Genomic DNA, 18,500 nt, shown 5'->3' with positions numbered 1-18,500 from the left:
TAATGGATTCCCTTTCCATCCAGATTTTTTATTTTGCTAAAACTAGGCTTGCTGCAAGCTAGTCAGGAATGATATTCATAATTTAGTGTAATGCATTAACAAACGTTTGCCAGAAACATCTTGGAATAATCTGGATGATGCGATGTGGAAGCAAAGAAATACTTAAAATGTTTACAACTGTCTACTTTTTCACCCTAAATCTGAAACTATTTTTCAGTAATAATATCAGGTTACATTGCTATGGTGATTCTTAAATTTGGGAATATGATCAAGATTTTGTTTAATAATAGTACTATACCTCTTTTAAAAGTAATTGGGTTGTATTTAACTGGTTCAACCTGTTTCTGGGATTAGTAGCTTAGTTTCTTTTGAAAAGAAAATAATACCGGTATTCGTTTTTTAAAACGTTCCATAAAATGTTTATTAATTTATTTCTAGTGAGAATCTATCCAAGGATCTTTACTTGATGTCTCAGATGGACAGTGATCAATTTATTCCAATATGGACTATTGCCAATATGGAAGGAATTAAAAAACTGACAACCAATATGGATCTTATTGTGGAAGTACTAAGAGGTGTGTAAAAATTTCATTTCTGTGTGACTTCTATATAATTATTCTATATGAGTCTCTTGTCCTGACCTTGTTATTATATAGAAATGGATATAGAGGTATTCTTGTTTAGCAACTACAGATGGGACCAATAATTCTGTCTTTAATTGATGATGTTGCTAAGTGGGAAATCACATGCCTGTGACTGTGTTTTCCTTTTCCTCTCTCACCCATACTTGGAATGATCACTCTGTCACTTCGATAATTAGCAAGAAAGGAATTGATATTTTAGTTACTTTCTTCGACTAGGTCAGGTACTAGAGAGGCTAACTACGTAGATATTGCTTGCCCTCCCCATTTAAGTAATCTCTTCCTATAGAGTTTATTTTATAAAAAAGCAATCTCTTTGGTACATGACCCATTTGTTCTCTCCCTTCCCCTTGCAGAGTAAAGAGATTGTAGAGAAAGTGATTACAAGAGAGTTAGCAGACATACTGGATTGTGTTTGCATTCAGAATTGGCACTAGTGCATTCCGCTCAATACATATTCCCTATTGTGTGTCTGCTAACCCTCTTGTAACCCTTTCCTCTCCCATCTCTCCGGAGGTTAAACAAAAGAAAAGGTATCCCTGTGGATTTTACTCCTCTAGTTGTTGCGGACTGAAAGGCAAGGGTCATTTTTGTTTCAAGGCCATTGAGCCAGCACTGCCTGAAGACATTTCTGTGGTCATGTGGCCAGCATGACATGACATAACACTATTAACTCTTTGGAAGGGACAGAATATAAAATCAAAAGTTCAGACACAAGATCACATACTAACGGCAATGGCAATCATGTGACTTAAGGCATACTCTGAAGGCATAAATGCAGGCATAGGTCATAAAGCTACTTGTTTAGCACTATCCTAACTTTGAATGGTTGCTGAATGAGGCAAGAAATAAGTAAGGTTTCCCTGGATTTACAACCAGTCATTTAAAACTTCCAGTTTTCAGAAAACAAGCCCACCACTATCACTCATAGTGGTTGCATCTGAGTAATTGATAACTTGTTTGTAGTTATAGCACAGGTCTTAGACATATACCACTTCACAGTGCTTTACAGAGTAAGCATATTGGCCCCAATAATCTGGATCCTCATTTTATCAACCTCGGCTGAGTCAGTCTTGAGCCTGGTGACATTCGAATTGCCAAATTGCAGGCAGCTAGCAGTAGTAACCCGGAGTACTGCATTCTAACCACTGTGCCACTGTGGGTCTGATTTGCCAAGTGCTTTATGATCATGTGATAGCCATTTACAAGAAAGTCAATGGGAAGCCAGCTGACAAAGTTGCAAGCTGTTGCTGCCTGCTGAGAGGATTCTCTCAGCTGAAGGATCAGCCTGCCAAGAGAAACAGAACTCCTTCAACAGGATGGAGAAAGGAAGCTCAAGTCCCAAAGGTCCACGTTCCATTCCCACAGTCCACCAGAGAAGTTCCCTTCCCCACACAGAGGAGAGCTGAATTTCATACAAACGTGGAGCTTGGATCCTGAAGGTCCACACTGTGTTTTGTAACCCACCAGAAAAGTTTTCTTCCATGTACAGAGGGCAGCTACTTGGGCAGGGAGTCTCTTCTCACAGTCATTCACTCCCTCATTAACTCTAGGTTCAATTACTGCAATGCGCTCTACTTGGGGCTACCTTTGAAGCACATTCGGAGACTCCAACTAGTCCAGTATGCAACTGTGAGTGCTGTGTTGGACGTATCCAGATACTCCCACATTAGTCCAGCACTCTTTGAGCTACACTGGCTGCCAATTGGTCTCCGAACACAATTCAAAGTGTTTGTTATCACCTATAAAGCTCTACATGGCATTGGACCAGATTATTTATGGGACTGTCTTCTGCCTAACACATCCCAGCAACCAGTTAGGTCGCACAGAGCCAGCCTCCTCCGGGCTCTGTCAGCCAAACAATGCCGACTGACGGGTCCATGGCGGAGAGCTTTATCTGTTGTAGCCCCAACCCTCTGGAACCAACTCCCCCTGGAGATCCACATTGCCCCCACTCTTCTTGCCTTTTGAAAGGCATTAAAAACACATCTATGCTGGCAGGCCTGGGATCCGTGAGCGAAAGTTTCGCTCTGGCCTCTTGTATGAAAGAGGAATGATTGTCTGTTTTATTGTGGGTTTTTAGTATTTTAATGTTTTTATAGTAATTATTATCATTGTATTTATTTTTATTCTTATGAGCCCTCCTGAGAAGGGCAGCTTATAAATCTAATGAATAGAATAGAATTCTTTATTGGCCAAGTGTGATTGGACACACAAGGAATTTGTCTTTGGTACATATGCTCTCAGTGTACATAAAAGAAAATATACATTTGTCAAGAATCATGAGGTACAACATTTAATGATTGTCATAGGGGTCAAATAAGCAATCAAATAACAATCAATATTAATAGAAATATTTTATTTAATAAAATTAAAAAAAATAATCCCAGCAAAATTCTTTTGCTGTGTCTGATTAATAATCCAGAAGATTGCTTAATGACTGCAATTGGGAATGTTGGGGTTGCAATTATTGAGTAAAGCAGTCACATGGGTTTCTTGCTTAACTGCTTTGCTGAGTGACTGAGATTCTGGTCCTATCCTGGTAATAAATTGAGTACTATCTGTAGTTGACCAAAGATGCATTTTCTAAAGTACACCTGAAACTTGCACTAATACAGAGTATTGCACCCATAAATACTGGATAGTATTTTAGTGGCATACATAAAATCTGTTGTGCCAGATGCTACACACTGATGGAAGAATGAGCAGAGTTACATACGTTGAGTAGTAAACAGTGACCATATTGTTTTACATTAAGGTTAAATTTCAAGAAAGAGATTTTCATCATTCTTTCTCAGTGTATTTTCAATAAACAAAGTTCTGTTCTGTTTAATTTAGCTTCTCCTATAGTCCAAGTGGATGAGCAAGGAGAGAAAGTTAGACCAAATCATAAGCGTTGCATTATTATCCTTCGTGAGATCCCTGAAACCACACCAGTAGAGGTAAGTGTCTTTTAAAATGTATTACAAATATGACTGTGAAAACAAGTTTATTTGCAGGACAATAACCAGTAGATTAAAATATATTTGATACAAGTTTGCAGCTGAGAGATGATTATGTATTTGAGCTACATCTTGGTTTTAACCTAGAGTTGAGAGAATAGAAATATATGGCAATGATTATACTTTTAAAATACCTGTATTGTTTACCATAATCTTATAGCAAGTATCCTCAGGAAATTTGCCTTTTAAAAAAGGTATACTGTATCAGCATTGCTAGTTGTAAAGAATAATGACTTTTTCTTAGCTGTGAATATTTTTTTAATTATTAATTTCCTAAGCACTTTGATTTTGAAAGTCACAAAATGATTTTATATACTTAATATTAACCATTATTTGGAAACTAAAATGAAAACAGTAATTTTTAAACTATTGTTGGAGAAATTAAAATCCCCTACAGCATGGATAGGATTTTTAAAAACACAATTGTTAACATAATTCACTGAAATAGTCTTTACATATTTGATCCAGGAGGTAAAAGCACTGTTTAAGAATGAAAGCTGTCCCAAAGTTATAAGTTGTGAATTTGCTCACAATAACAACTGGTACGTTACATTCCAGTCAGATACTGACGCGCAGCAGGTAAGAATATCATGCATTCTGAATTTCATTGCACTAATGAATTCTGTCTTTTTCTAGTGTATCAGATAAGTCAAAGTAGTTTGGAATTCTGCTTTTAAATATATAAAATTTAATAAAAATAGATTGTATTTATAAATTTTGAAATATAGGCAGAATGAAAGCATTGGGATCTTAATAAAGCTTATAGGAAAATTACTTTCTTAAATCTATGAATAAATGACCTACTCTTAACCAATAGCACGTATGCAAATATGTTCTTGCTATCTTCCCCTTCTAGCATGTTCTCATACAGTTAATCTGAAAGTGCTTGGAAATACTTTGCTGTTTGGTCTCTTCAATGTGGCAAGAAATCCTTTTGTTGTCCAAAGCTTGCAGTTGTAAATGTAAACTGCTCTTCATACAAGTTCTTTTGTTAAACAGGCACATTGAATTTCTGACTTTCAGCATTTCTATAGACTGCTGCACTTCCAATTAGGTGCATAAGATATCTGCAGTTCTACAGATGTGCTGGTATTTGTAACTTTGAAAATGAAATTACTTACAACATAGTCAAATCAAAATTTTTGTTAAATCAAACAAAATGACTCCTATTTCTAGGAAATTGCTGTATTAGAATCCTGTTTAATGTTATATTTTGTGCTTTCTTTGAATCTCACTAATGGCTTTAGGTCTATGTAATTTCATTGTGGAATTTTCTCTAGTTTAGTTGAAAAATAGTAGCCCTAAACTAGATATCTAAAACCAAGTTCACCAAAGTTCTGTTTTTTAATTATTCTGATGACCTTGTGAGCATTTTTTGTTTTACATCTTGGTCTGAGATTTTTCTTCCATTCTCTAAAAGCAAGCAAAATAACCTGTGTTAGGATCTGTAGTTTTAAACTGATTCTTGGTTATCTTTCCCAGCCCTAGATATCTAGTTTTGCTTTGGAGAAATCATGCTCCTTGTCAGAATTGCTTACTACAGATGTACGGGTCAATTATTTTGACTCTTATCCCTAGTTTACAGGGTTCCAACCTCCACTCATTCATACCTACTTCCAATTTCCCCAAAATTATGTAAAATGGCAAAGCATTTGAAATTTTAAGTTGTCTGCACTCCATTTGAGCCCTATTGCCCACGTTTAGCAAACAGTACCTATGCTGACTCCAGCCCATTAATTGCTGCTTAATCCTACCTAAAAGACCTTGATACCATCAATCCCAGCAAAAAATCTCTTTCTTCCACTTTCAGTATTCCAAAAGGTAAGGACATTGATGATTGTAAGCAGCTAAGTGATTTCTGTAGTCAATAAATGGCAGAAGATTTCTCACTGCATACATTGCTGTTTTCCAAAAGTCCAAATGAAATTCTTCCTCTCCCAGGATAACAGCTATAGTTTCTTTAGTTCCACTAATCCACTTGGTACCTCTTCCACTTGTTAGCCCTAATTTCACAGCAAAAACAACTTGTGTTCATTTGAAATGTGAAGTCAAGAGAACTTCCCAGCAGGTTGGTGTTGAGAGAAACCTCACTCAGATTATCAACTTGCCTGAATGTCAGACCCTCTATATACAACTTATATGTAAAATGTAATGTATCTCCCATTCAGTTTGGTGAGACGTTGTGTGCTCAGTCTCAGACACAGTGCTGGTTCTTCTTTTGATAGAATTGTGCTTTCCTTTGCTCTCCCTTCTGCCATTGGGTAAGCTCTCTAATCTCCCATTACTCAGCTAGAGAAAATTCCAGAACTTTCAGATTCATTAGTTTTGAATACACTGATGACATTCATTGAATTTCAGTTAAAGGTAAACTAGCTGATTGTTTTATCATTTATATTAGGTACCGGTATATTGTTTTGCACAGGTCTTTATTTCTAGGATGTGATTCATAACTTTAAATAGAGAAACTTACTGCTTGTTTGTTTGTTTGTTTGTTTGTTTGTTTGTTTGTTTGTTTTAAAGAAAAATCTACAAATGATTTTTGAGAAAAGGTTTGTTTCAGAAAATATGGGAAAGGGAAAATAGTATAATTTTCTTAATGCTTTAATAAATACAACAAAGTTGAAATGTTGCAGAAGTAACGAAAGAGTGCTGTAGAGTTACTTACATTTCAGCTTGAAATCGATCCTGGAAGTTCTTTAATGTTTCTGAAAATGTTATACTGATCTGTCATTGGATATTTTTATATTTGTACAGGCTTTTAAATATTTACGGGAAGAAGTTAAAACCTTTCAGGGCAAGCCAATAATGGTAAGCTTTATTTATAAGCCACACTTGGAATACTGCATTCAGTTTTGGTCTCCACAATGCAAAAAGAATGTTGAGACTCTAGAGAGTGCATAGAAGAGCAGCAAAGAGGATTGGAGGCTAAAATGAAGAACGGTTGCAGGAACGGGGCATGGCTAGTTTAATGAAAAGAAGAACCAGGGGAGACATGATAGCAGTGTTTCAATATCTCAGGGGTTGCCACAGAGAAGAAAGAGTCAACGTATTCTCCAAAGCACCTAAGGGTAGAACAAGAAGCAATGGGTGGAAACTAAACAAGGAGAGAAGTAACTTAGAACTAAGGAGACATTTCCTGACAATTAGAACAATTAATTAGTGGAACAGCTTGAATCCAGTCTGAAGTAGTGTAGGGTTTCCTGCCTAAACAGGGGATTGGACTAGTAGAACGCCAAGGTCCCTTCCAACTTTGTTGTTGTTATTGTTATTGTAGTATGTATACCTCAAGTTATAGTTTAATACTTAAAAATAGTTTAAAACAGTAAGCTACTTATAACTTTGTAATCACTGTTAGATTTCATTACTATTAGTATCATAACCTTTATGTTTGTTTTTCTACAGGATGTCATAGATGTAATATTTTGAAACGTTAACTTTAATTCTGGCTTAATTCAAAGTTAAATATGTTATGGTTAACTATGAATAAGACTACAAAGTTTATTTATCATATCATTTTGTGAATTTAATTGCAAGCGTAATCTTTCATGGTAAAATCTTGATAAAAATTGAACATGAAAGCCTAAAAAAGAAATATTTCTTCCAGACAATGATTCAAAATTATATCTATTAAGCTGAACTGTAGTTGGTCCCAAGACGTTTTGCAAAGTAGCTCAGAAAAGAATCAAAGTTGGTTGTAGAAATAGTCAAGAACTAATTTGAATTGCCATTTCTAATTGCAGATCCCAAAATTTTAACAAAAGATAAAAGTAAAGCTACAGACAACCTGTTGGAAACAGATGAAATATATATAGTAATATTTTTGTCTATATCAGTCTTTATATTTTGTATGATAAATATAGCCCAATTTCAACTTTCTTATACAGGCCAGGATAAAAGCCATCAACACTTTTTTTGCAAAGAATGGTTACCGGGTAGTGGATTCCAGTGTTTATGTTCAACCGGTTCAAACACAAGCACAGTTTGCCTCACCACTATTCATGCAGCCTATATACAGTCCTCAGCAGTACTCTATCTATAGTATTGTGCCTCAGACATGGTCTCCAAACCCCGCACCTTATTTTGAAACACCCCTGGTGAGTACTTAACATTTGTGCTTTGCTTCAAAAGTATATGTCTGTGTCTTAAATAATACCAAGTGCCCTGTCCTGTAATGAATGTCATTTGACCTTCATACAGCATTTAATTGATATTGGAATTGCATATTCTGCTTTTTGTGGCTTGGGAAATAAAGCACTGATAACTCCAGGGAATTATACATAGTCATTTAAATTCCAAATAGAAAATATTTATGCTTATAGCTAAGTGGGGTTTCAAGAACCATATAGATTGGCAGTGCAACAATTTGGCAGACAAGCATTATTCAAAAATTCAGGATGCTACTCTAAAATTAAAATATGGTGGCACAAATTAATCATTATCAAATATATAAACAACTATTTTCATTACAGGTAGTCCTCGACTTAACAACACTTCCTTTAGGGACAACAGCACTGAAAAATGTGACTTATGACCTTTGCAGCATCCCCATGATCATGTGATCAAAGTTCAGATGCTTGGCAAGTGGTACATATTTATGATCGCACGGTCATGTGATCACCTTTTGTGACCTTCTGATAAGCAAAATCAATGGGAAGCCAGATTCACTGAACAACCAGGTTACTAACTTATCAATAGCAGTGATTCACTTAACAACTGTGGCAAGAAAGGTTGTAAAATGGAGCAAAATTCACTTAACTGTCTCACTTAACAACAGAAATTTTGGGATTAATTGTGGTTGTAAATCGAGGAATACCTGTATTGATAAACTAATAGAAAATGCAAGTGTTTACTTTAAGTGATAATCTTGTTTGCATTTATCTTTCCACTGCATTGCTATATCAATATTATTTTAGAAATGATTTTCCAAAAGTAATAAATTAGAGAACACTTCCAACCAATGCATAGGCATCCAAGTTTATATTGTAACAACAAATATTGTGGAAATTATATAGGTGTAATACATATGGGTTGTACTGGAATTTATGTTGTAAGTCATGACAGTTATAAGTCAAGACTTTCACATGACCAAATCAGATGTATGATTTTTGCAGCAATATTTATGCTAATGCTGTAGTCATAAAATGAAGCAATTCATTCTTATGGGCAGTTTTTGTTAAAAACCAGCAAAAGCATTCAAGTCATGTGACTTTGAAATGCTGTAATTGGCTATAAAGGTAAGCCGATTTCCAACTGTGGTCCCACCATGGTCATGTGACCATGGTGGGACTACACCAGGGGTGTCAAACTGAAAGCCTGCGGCCTTGATGTGGCCCGCGGGTTGCTTAAATCTGGCTCGCAGAGCTGGCCTGGAAACACCAAAGGGCTGCCGCACAGTGCCTCTGCAAGTGAAAACAGAGCTTGGGGGGGCTGCGTCCACCCTGGCCGCTCCTAGCCCCATTCACTCCTGATTCTCTAAGGTCAAACACGAACCTAATGCGGCCCTCAATGAAATTGAGTTTGGTACCCCTGGAGTACGCTATCAGAACTCCAGAATGGGATCATAAGTAGATTTTGGAGGATTCTATCATAGCCGTGACCATACATTAAGCAAGAAGTATTGCTTGTACTACCTTGGTTTTAGCTGTGCAGCTATTAAAATTGCAGTTCTCAGAATTTGTACTCAGTTATTTGTTTGCAGTGAACCTCATGATATATGTCGTGCTTACTTCAGGCTCCGTTTCCGAATGGTGGATTTCTGAATGGCTTCAGTTCACCAGGTTCATACAAGACAAATACTGCAGCATTGAGTATAGGTCGCCCATTCCATAGAAATCGGTAAGAGTTGGCACCAATATTTTTGGAAAGTAAAACAACTGTGTTTATATTGGAGAATCACCAAATTGGTTTAATAAAGGAGTGTGGTTATTTTATCTGCTTATAAGTGAATTTCTGTCAATCTTCAGTTTTATATCTGTATTATAGTTTTCTTCAGTTTTTTATTTTATTCTTATCTAAAAGAAGTAGTTTTGCTAAAATCTACAGAAAATTTAGTTGGATTTTGAGATTGACAGCTGCAAACAAAGGCCTTTGTAGCTTTTTTAATGAGAATAATAAATTTTAACTTACTCATGGCAATATTTTGGTCTGATTTGTTTTAATCTATAACTAACTTCATTTCTTCTTAATTAATTTCATTTTGGTGTTCTTGTGCCATATCCGTCATTAGATGTTGGTGATCATGTTGGCGATCCATTGTGTTAATTATGATACCCATATCATTTCCTTTTTAAATATCTTCTGACAAGAGGTCATTTTAAGAAAATATTTTTGAAATATTTTTTCTTGAATTGAAGATTTTTCATTTGTTCATTCTATATAGAATTTATTTTCTTATTTTCCCTAAGGAATCTTTTTTCATAACTCTGATAATTATTTGTTGTATTATTTTGTAATCCTAACAGTTTACCAAAATCTTGGTGTCATTGAGGCAGCCTTAAATGAAACAGAATAAATGAATGAATAAATAAATAAATGGTAGCAGGGGGAAAAACCCCAGTTCTTTTACAAACTGTCTTGATTGTAAAAGAATTTCGCTAAAGCAATTAGAAACCTATATTTACATTTTTCAGTTTGAGATTGCAACGCATAAGCTTAGCAGTTCCCTACCCATGTATATCATTGAATTCTAATAATAGAATTGCTTGTTTTGGACCAAGAGTTTGGTGGATTGGGGCAGGGGGGAAATCCAAGAATGTGCCAAATAGGTATGTTAAACTTTTGGGAGATCTATATTACTCCGATGTTGTAAGGTCGACTACTGCAATGCTCTCTACATGAGGCTACCTCTGAGGAGTGTTCAGAAACTTCAAAATTGTGCAGAGTGTTGCCGTGCGAGCAATTGTGGGCCTTCCTAGATACACCCATGTCTTGTCAACACTCCGCGGCTTGCACTGGCTGCTGATTAGTTTCCGGACACAATTCAAAGTGCTGGTAATGACCTATAAAGCCCCTTCGTGGCATCGGACCAGAATGCCTACAGGACCGTCTTCTGCCGCATGAATCCCAGCGGCCGATTAGGTCCCACAGATTGGCTTTCTCCGGGTCCCATTGACTAAACAGTTGTCTGGCGGGACCCAGGAGAAGAGCCTTCTCTGTGGCGGCCCCGGCCCTCTGGAATCAGCTCCCCCCGGAGATTGAAGACCCATTTATATCGCCATGCATGGGGGGGGGGGGGGCTAATGCCCTCCCTTCTGACTTGTAGCATTTGAGTGTGGTGTGATTGTGTAGTATTGATTTTTTTTAGTAATAATGGGTTTTAACTTGTTCTTTTTAATATTAGATTTGTATTATATTATATTGTTATTATTGTTGTGAGCCGCCCCGAGTCTTTGGAGGGGGCGGCATACAAATCTAATAAATTATTATTGTTATTATTGTTATTATTAAGGTCAAGCCACTTTGTTAAAGTCTCCCTATGACAACTTGGCAGAGGGCTTTTTTTTAGTGCAGCGATGTGTATTTCAAATCTACATAAGAGATAAGAGATTGATTAAGAGATTGGAACTGCATTGGAACTTCTTAAGGAGGAAGAAATATATGTTTTTTTTATCCTGTGTACAGGTAGTCCTTGACTTATGACCACATTTGAGCCCAAATGTTTTGTACCTAAATGAGATATTTGTTAGTAAGTTTTGCCTCATTTTATGAACTTTCTTGTCATAGTTGTTAACTGAATCACTGTGATTGTTAAGTTAGTAACATGGTTGTTAAATGAATCTAGTTTTCCCATTGACTTTGCATGTAAAAGGTTTGCAAAAGGTGGTCACATGATCCTGGGACATTGCAAATGTCATAAATATGAACAAATTGCCAAGTGTTCCAAATTTTTATCATGTGACCATGGGAATGCTACAATGGCGAAATCACTACAAGTGTGAAAAATTTATGAGTATTCTGTCAGTGCTGTAGTAACTTCAAACAGTTAGTAAATGAATGGTTGTAAGTCAAGAACTACCTGTATTTATCTATTAACTAAGTTTCATATTGTTATTCCACTGGGAAAGGAAGATAGAGAGATTCTTGGTTGTCTAAAATTTAGATGGCTGTCCAATCCCCAAATGAAAAGAGGAAATATTTGATTATTATTCCTTAAATTTTACTCTAGTTAGAAGAGGAAAATGAAATAAATGTGAGAATATTTATTTAAATTTAAGAAAGAAATGGACAAGATTGTACGTTTAAATGGGGGGAGTGTTTATGTAATTGGAAAATATGATATTGCATACTTGTATGGTCAAGTCTTTCTGCTCCTAAAGTATATGCTCAGTAAAATCTTTTTAACAGTCATAGCAATACACCTGCCATATCTATACAGTCTTGTTTTACATTATTAAATAATTGTAACTTAAAGTGCATTACCTGAGGTGAAAGAAATAGTGGGAGTTTTTTTTAATGGGAAACAGTTTTGGAAATTTTTAGATTAGATTTTTAGATATTGTTCTATTATTCATTTCTATTATATGATATAGGTTTTTCTTCCTTCCTTCCTTCCTTCCTTCCTTCCTTCCTTCCTTCCTTCCTTCCTTCCTTACTTCCTTCCTTACTTACTTACTTACTTACTTACATTAAGTTAGTAATGCGTTTATAAATCAACTAGCAAAGAGTTGTGGTTGGATAGTACCATTTAGGAATTGATTTGGAGATATGTGCTTGCCAGTTCTTGAGAAACTGATCTATGTAGTTACAATAAGAGAAAAAAATACTGGCACATTTCCTTGATTCTTAAGACACCAACTTCCTCTGAGCTCTTTGGGGAAATTTATTTGTGTTGTGGGAGGAATTTATTCACTTGTTTTTATATGTCAATCCAGCATGAAGTCTCATTTCCGGTTGACAAATAGCTCAGAACATTCATCAGAAGGACCCTCCACACTCAGTGCTGTCTCAGTAGGTGATGGACACTTGCATAGAACCACTTTACAGAATTTTCAGCCAGAGCGGCAAACAACTACACTATCAGGTCATCAAGAGCTAAGCTACACACAGAAGGAGTCTCAAATTACTCACGTAGAACAAAATGGTGATTATGGCATGGGGAGAGGCAGGTAAGGTCTTCATATTATTATATCATTAATTCATATTACATATGAATAAACATAAAACATTCACAGAAGCTTTTCTTTGCTAATTTTCAGAAGAAACTTTTTCAGAGGTCGGAGGAGACGGGAAGATGACAGGCTATCAGTAAGTAGTTACTTTACTGTGGTCATATCATTCACCAGCTGTTGAGAATAATGCGAACATCTTGAGAATTGTATGTGAATTTTAAAAAATGCTTTATAATGTAAAAGATTTTGCACTATAAATTGAACTACAAAAAGAATTCAGGCAATCAAACTAACATTCATAAGTATCACATATCTTTTCTATTCATTAACTTGGTTTATGGCTACAAAAACATTATCATAAGTCTTACGTGTGCCTGAAGTTATGATGAATCCCCCTTCCTCTCAGATTCTTATGACCTAATTTTGAAGTTTCCATGACTGCATGCACATACAGACAACATACATCTTCCTATGGTCACATGATTGTATTGTATTGATCACTTGGCAACTAGAGTCTATTGATGGACGGCATAATTAATTAATTAATCAATTAATTAATAAATAACCAATAATAAACCAGCTGCTCGGCCGGCACAAAGAAAAGGGAAGGGAGGTGACAGGACATCCAATCCCATGCTCGGTGCCTACTGCAGTCCCAAAATAATGCCCCCCCGCGATAATAAGGGCAATGCCATATTTTGGGGGTCAAAAGAAAGTAAGACCCTTATTTTCAGAGAAAAATGGTAGCCAGGCAAAATAAGTTACTCCGGGATGTCAGACAACCTAGGAGTTTAATGCCAAAATATATGTTTCTGGATTCGTGAGCTAGATGTGTGTGATTGTTCCTGTTCTGTTAAAGCCTTTCCAGGATATGTTTCAATCAGAGGTTAATATGTCATTGCCAACATTTTTAGGCAAAGATAAGCAATAGTATTTCAGGTTGAGTTCTACAGAATTGTCCATTGTAAATCAGAAAGTGTAACAGTGAGGTCTGTTTTCTATTTGAAATATTTAGACTCCTACGTCTAGAGACTGAATATTTCACTGTCCCAAAAAAATGTTTGGGTTTTCCCCCTGAATAAAATGAGCCAGCGATGCTGGGGAGGATATGATAGTTCTCCGTACTGAAGGAGCGGGTCCAGCAGTCACATGGGTTGCTCATGTCCAATCCGGTGGAACTGAGCCTAGTATTAAAAAAGCTTGCCGGATCCGCCCCTTCCCCAGAATTCGCTCAGTTCGCATATCCTGCGGTTGTATTGTGAATGCTCGTTCAACATTCTAACACCTTCCCTTCGACCTTTCCTTCAAAAAAGTAGTAAGATTTATTGTCTTTATTCAATTACTTGCACTAATTGCGCCAGCCGCTTAAAAGAAAAAAACAAATAAAGCGGCTCGGCTTTTTTCCTTGGGAGAAGTTGCGGTTTCGTTTCCCCCCGGCGGTTTTGCCGGTTACGATTCCTGCGGCCGCTTGTGGATTCTTCTAATCCCTTGGCCTGGAGGTTCTGGTGCAAGTATTTATCATTGAATTATTGTTTTATTATTGTATACAAATATTTAAGGGCTTATAAAATACCTCCTGCGGAGTGAGACGCCTTCTAGTCTCCTGGACTTAGTCGATCGCTTTTCCCTTAAGAAATTCTACGGAGCGATTTTTTTCGGCGCGAAGGCCTTCGCGCCCTTTTTTAAAATATCTAGGCCTCTCGTGTTGGCCTTCTGCCAGCCGCGTAGGCCTCAGTCCACCGCGTGGATCCGGGAGCGGGCCTTGGGGGTCCCAGGCTAAATTCTCCACCGGCTAAGCCTCCAACCAGAGTGCCTTGGTTTTACTTAATTGCAAAGTTTAGGGAGGCTGGCCCCGCTGGATTTGGGGGCACGAACTCTGGGTTTGCCCAGATTGTCCTCACGTCTCAGCAGCTTCGAGGCCTCGAAGCAGGATCCATTCCTCTTGGGAAGTCCTTGAAATCTTCTCCTTATAATTTAGTTATTGGCTCAGCCTTGTCTTCTGTTAATTGTCAGACTATGGCTACTTTTCCCAAGAGAGGCACAACTAAAGGTCCCAGAGAGGCCAGGCCTACAGGCGATGAGATTACTAGTATCCCACAGGCCTCTTCCTCCTCTTCTCCAGGGGCCCGTCCCTCGACCAAGGTCACCAGGGCTGAGAAGAGAAGGGACCTAGCCCTACAAAAAATTCATGACAAATCAGCAAAACGTTTGAAAGTGCAGGCCCAAGTAATCAGTAGTCAAGACCCACCAGAGGCCTCTAGTCTGCCTCCTTCTGGGGTCCCTGTGTTATCTCTGGATGAGCCAAACCTAGACAGACCCCAACCTAACCTATGGGGCATAGGTCCAGAGGAACCAGATATTATTGAAGATTCCCCCCAGCCAGGATCCTCCCAGGCCTTTAGGAATTCTTCTGCCATTTCTGCTGATATTTCCACTTTACCTCCTGAGTTCCAATCTATTTTTGCTGTGTTGTCCAAAGCCATTGATGCCAAACTCTCCTCCATCAATGAGCTTCCTTTACCTCTTCCTCCTTCTCGTTCCTCCCGCCCCTTGGGTTCTTCCCCAGCGGTCAGAGCTCCTATTCAGGATGATTCAGAATCCTCCCAGGATGAATATGAGGATGTAGAGGAGGATGAAGACCCTTTCCAGGGCTTATCAGAGGATGAGGAATCCCAAATAAAGGTCCCTCCTCCAATTACTATTTTCCCTTCTCAACTATTCAAATCTCTCCTCCTCAAAGCTAGAATTTCTACGGGATTAGCAGCCCAGGAGAAACAAGCCTCCACTTCCACTGATCCCCCGGAGGAGAATTTACCTTACTTCACAGAGGAACAGGAGGATAATGAGGTAATTCCTATGCCTAAATTGTTTAAAGATGCCTTACTCAAACAGTGGGATTTTCCAGCCTCTGGCCTTAATCCCTCTACCAAGGACAGGAAGTTGTATAAACTCTCCTCTTCCTATGAAGAGCTTCTATCTTTTCCCAAACCAGATGAACCTGTCAAAATTCTTCACTCGGCAGCGGCTGTGCCAGGCGAGGCGGAGGAAGTCCTCCGTCCAGAGGACAAGCGCATCGAGCAAATGCTCAAAAGAGGATTCTCCGCTGATTCCTGGGCCATTAAAAGTTCTGCAGCAGCCTCCTTCTTCTCCAGAGCCATGCTGCTGTGGCTTCGCCAACTTCAACAGCACATTCCTCCCGATGACTTGAGAGGTCAACAAGACTTCAACAAGGTCTTTGCAGCTGCCCAGTACGTGGCTGATGCCACCTTGCAATCTACTAGATTTTCTGCTAAGTCAATTGCAGCCTCTACAACGGCAAGAAGACTCCTATGGATTCGCCCTTGGCAAGCGGGAGTTCGCCAAAAGTGGCAGTTATCCCAGGGCCCCTTAAAGCGCGACCTTCTCTTCGGTGATCTTCTCGATCCACTCCTCACGGAGACCACGGACAAGAAAAAGGTTTTGGGTCCAACCACCAAAAAGGTTACCAAAACGCAGTCCTTTCGTCGCCCAGGGCGCCAGCAAGATCAAGCGGCTTCCTATCAGAGATCTCCAGGTCAGTATTCCCCCCGCTTTCGTTCCCAAGGTAGGAACTCCAGGGGTAGAGGGTTTCGTTTCCAAAGGGGAGCTTCCTCTAACAGGGCTTCAAAAAAACCTAGATGGTAATCTTACCTCCATTCCCATAGGGGGTCGCCTAGCTCATTTCGCCTCAAATTGGCGTCTCACCTCCAAGGACCCTTGGGTCATTGACACTGTTCAAACAGGCCTTCTTTTAGAATTTATTTCTCCTCCCCCAAAACGTTTTATTTCCTGCCCTTCTCCCAGGTCATCCTCAGATTGTAACCGTATGGAGGAGGCCATTTCTCATCTTTTGTCCATCAGAGCCATTCAGCCGGTCCCTTCTAGTCAGAAGGGCCTAGGTTTTTACTCCATCCTATTTATGGTTCCAAAGTCCTCCGGAGGTTGGAGAGCCATTTTGGATTTAAAGAAACTAAACCTATTCATCAAATATAGGAAGTTTAAGATGCACTCCTTGTCTTCTATTTTGGCCGCCATTCACTCGGGAGATTTCATGGTCTCCCTAGACCTCACTGAAGCTTACCTTCACATTCCTATAGCCAAATGCCACAGAAAATATTTACGTTTTTCCTTTCAAGGCAGGCATTTCCAGTATAGGGCGATGCCATTTGGCCTTTCCTCGGCCCCTCGGGTCTTTACAAAGCTCTTGGGGTCCCTGGCGGCCTATATCCGGGCGTCTCCCATCCACATTTTATGTTATCTTGATGATATTTTAATTCATGGGAACTCCCTAGAGAGAGTGAAAACAGACCTTTCTGTCACCATGTCAGTCCTTCAGGACCATGGATTTTCCATCAACTTTGATAAAAGTCACCTCCAACCATCCACTTCCATTTCTCACCTGGGATCCATTATTGATTCAAAATCCTCCCAGGTTTTTCTCTCCCCCGAGAGAAAACTCAGTATAGTGGAGTTAATTTCTAACATTTTATCTAATCCTTCAGTATCCATAGTTACTCTATCTTCCCTTTTGGGGAAGATGGTGTCATGCATAGGCATCATTCCCTGGGCTCGCCTTCATGCTAGGGAACTCCAGTGGCTACTGTTGCCTTTTCAGAGATCGGGGCACAGCAACTCAAATCGACGCATTGTCATCCCACTGAGTGTTCGCAGATCCTTCAAGTGGTGGAAGTCTCCGGCCATGGACAGAGGATCCCCGTTCAGGTGCCCGGATCAATTTGTCATCACCACAGATGCCAGTCTATCGGGATGGGGCGCCCACGCCCAGGGGATGATAGCCCAGGGCACGTGGTCCCCGGAGGAAGCTTCCAGGCCAATCAATTGGCTAGAATTAAGAGCCGTTTCCCTGGCTCTGAAGCACTTCTCTCCTCGCATTCCCAACCGGCACGTTCTCATTCTCACCGACAACATTGCCACAAAAAGCCATATCTGCAGACAGGGGGGCACGAGATCCAAGGCTCTCATGAGGGAGGCCCTCAAGTTGGGCCTTTGGGCGGAAAAACATCTCCAGTCGCTCCTAGCCGATCACATCTCGGGGAGCCTCAACGTCCAGGCGGATTGGCTATCCCGAGCAACGATAGACCCAGGAGAGTGGAACCTCCATCAAGACCTGTTCCATCAAATCACCCTCAGATTCGGCCTACCAGTCCTGGATCTCTTCGCGACCAATGCGAACGCCCAACTCCCTCGCTTCTATTCCAGATTTCCATCCCCGGGAGCGGAAGCAATCAATGCCCTCCGGAGTCCATGGCCTCCAGGCCTACTCTACGCATTTCCTCCAATTCCAATCCTCCCGGACGTGATTCACAAGGTCCTCACCGAGAGGGCCCGAGTAATCTTAATCGCCCCTCATTGGCCCCGCCGGCCCTGGTTCGCGGATCTCCAACAGCTGTCCGTCCAGGACCCTTGGCGACTCCCCGTTTCGGGGGATATGCTGCGGCAGGGGGCCTCTTTCCATCCAGACCCGGAGTGGTTCCACCTCACCGCCTGGCTGTTATCAGGAGAGATTTAGAGCTGCGTGGTCATGACCCCGATTCAGTGGAGGTCATCCTAAAGGCCAGGAGGGGCTCGACCAATCGAATCTACGACCACACGTGGTCCAAGTTTCACCAGTGGTGTCTACAGGAAGGTCTCTCCCCTCTGTGCATCCCCATACACAGAATTATTTCCTTCCTTATGCAAGGCTTCCATAAAGGACTTTCCACCAGCACCCT

The 18,500-nt window shown here is 39.6% G+C and overlaps 1 protein-coding gene across 4 annotated transcripts in view; it reads left to right on the top strand.

The window, feature by feature from the left end:
- The window catches only part of LARP4 (La ribonucleoprotein 4), a 58,034-nt gene that overhangs the window by 27,320 nt on the left and 12,214 nt on the right, over nucleotides 1-18,500 (top strand). For all 4 annotated transcript variants that reach the window (XM_070740527.1, XM_070740529.1, XM_070740528.1 and 1 more), the window contains 8 exons: nucleotides 439-575; nucleotides 3,480-3,583; nucleotides 4,112-4,222; nucleotides 6,398-6,451; nucleotides 7,528-7,737; nucleotides 9,375-9,478; nucleotides 12,514-12,747; nucleotides 12,838-12,886. In XM_070740527.1, coding sequence (XP_070596628.1) covers nucleotides 439-575; nucleotides 3,480-3,583; nucleotides 4,112-4,222; nucleotides 6,398-6,451; nucleotides 7,528-7,737; nucleotides 9,375-9,478; nucleotides 12,514-12,747; nucleotides 12,838-12,886 — 1,003 coding nt within the window. The remainder of the gene's footprint in view (nucleotides 1-438; nucleotides 576-3,479; nucleotides 3,584-4,111; nucleotides 4,223-6,397; nucleotides 6,452-7,527; nucleotides 7,738-9,374; nucleotides 9,479-12,513; nucleotides 12,748-12,837; nucleotides 12,887-18,500) is intronic.

This window comes from Erythrolamprus reginae, chromosome 2, assembly GCF_031021105.1.
Source record: "Erythrolamprus reginae isolate rEryReg1 chromosome 2, rEryReg1.hap1, whole genome shotgun sequence".
In the NCBI taxonomy this organism is placed as follows: domain Eukaryota; kingdom Metazoa; phylum Chordata; class Lepidosauria; order Squamata; family Dipsadidae; genus Erythrolamprus; species Erythrolamprus reginae.
Note: the sequence above shows the minus strand (reverse complement) of the source record. Positions and strands in the feature narration are given on the sequence as shown.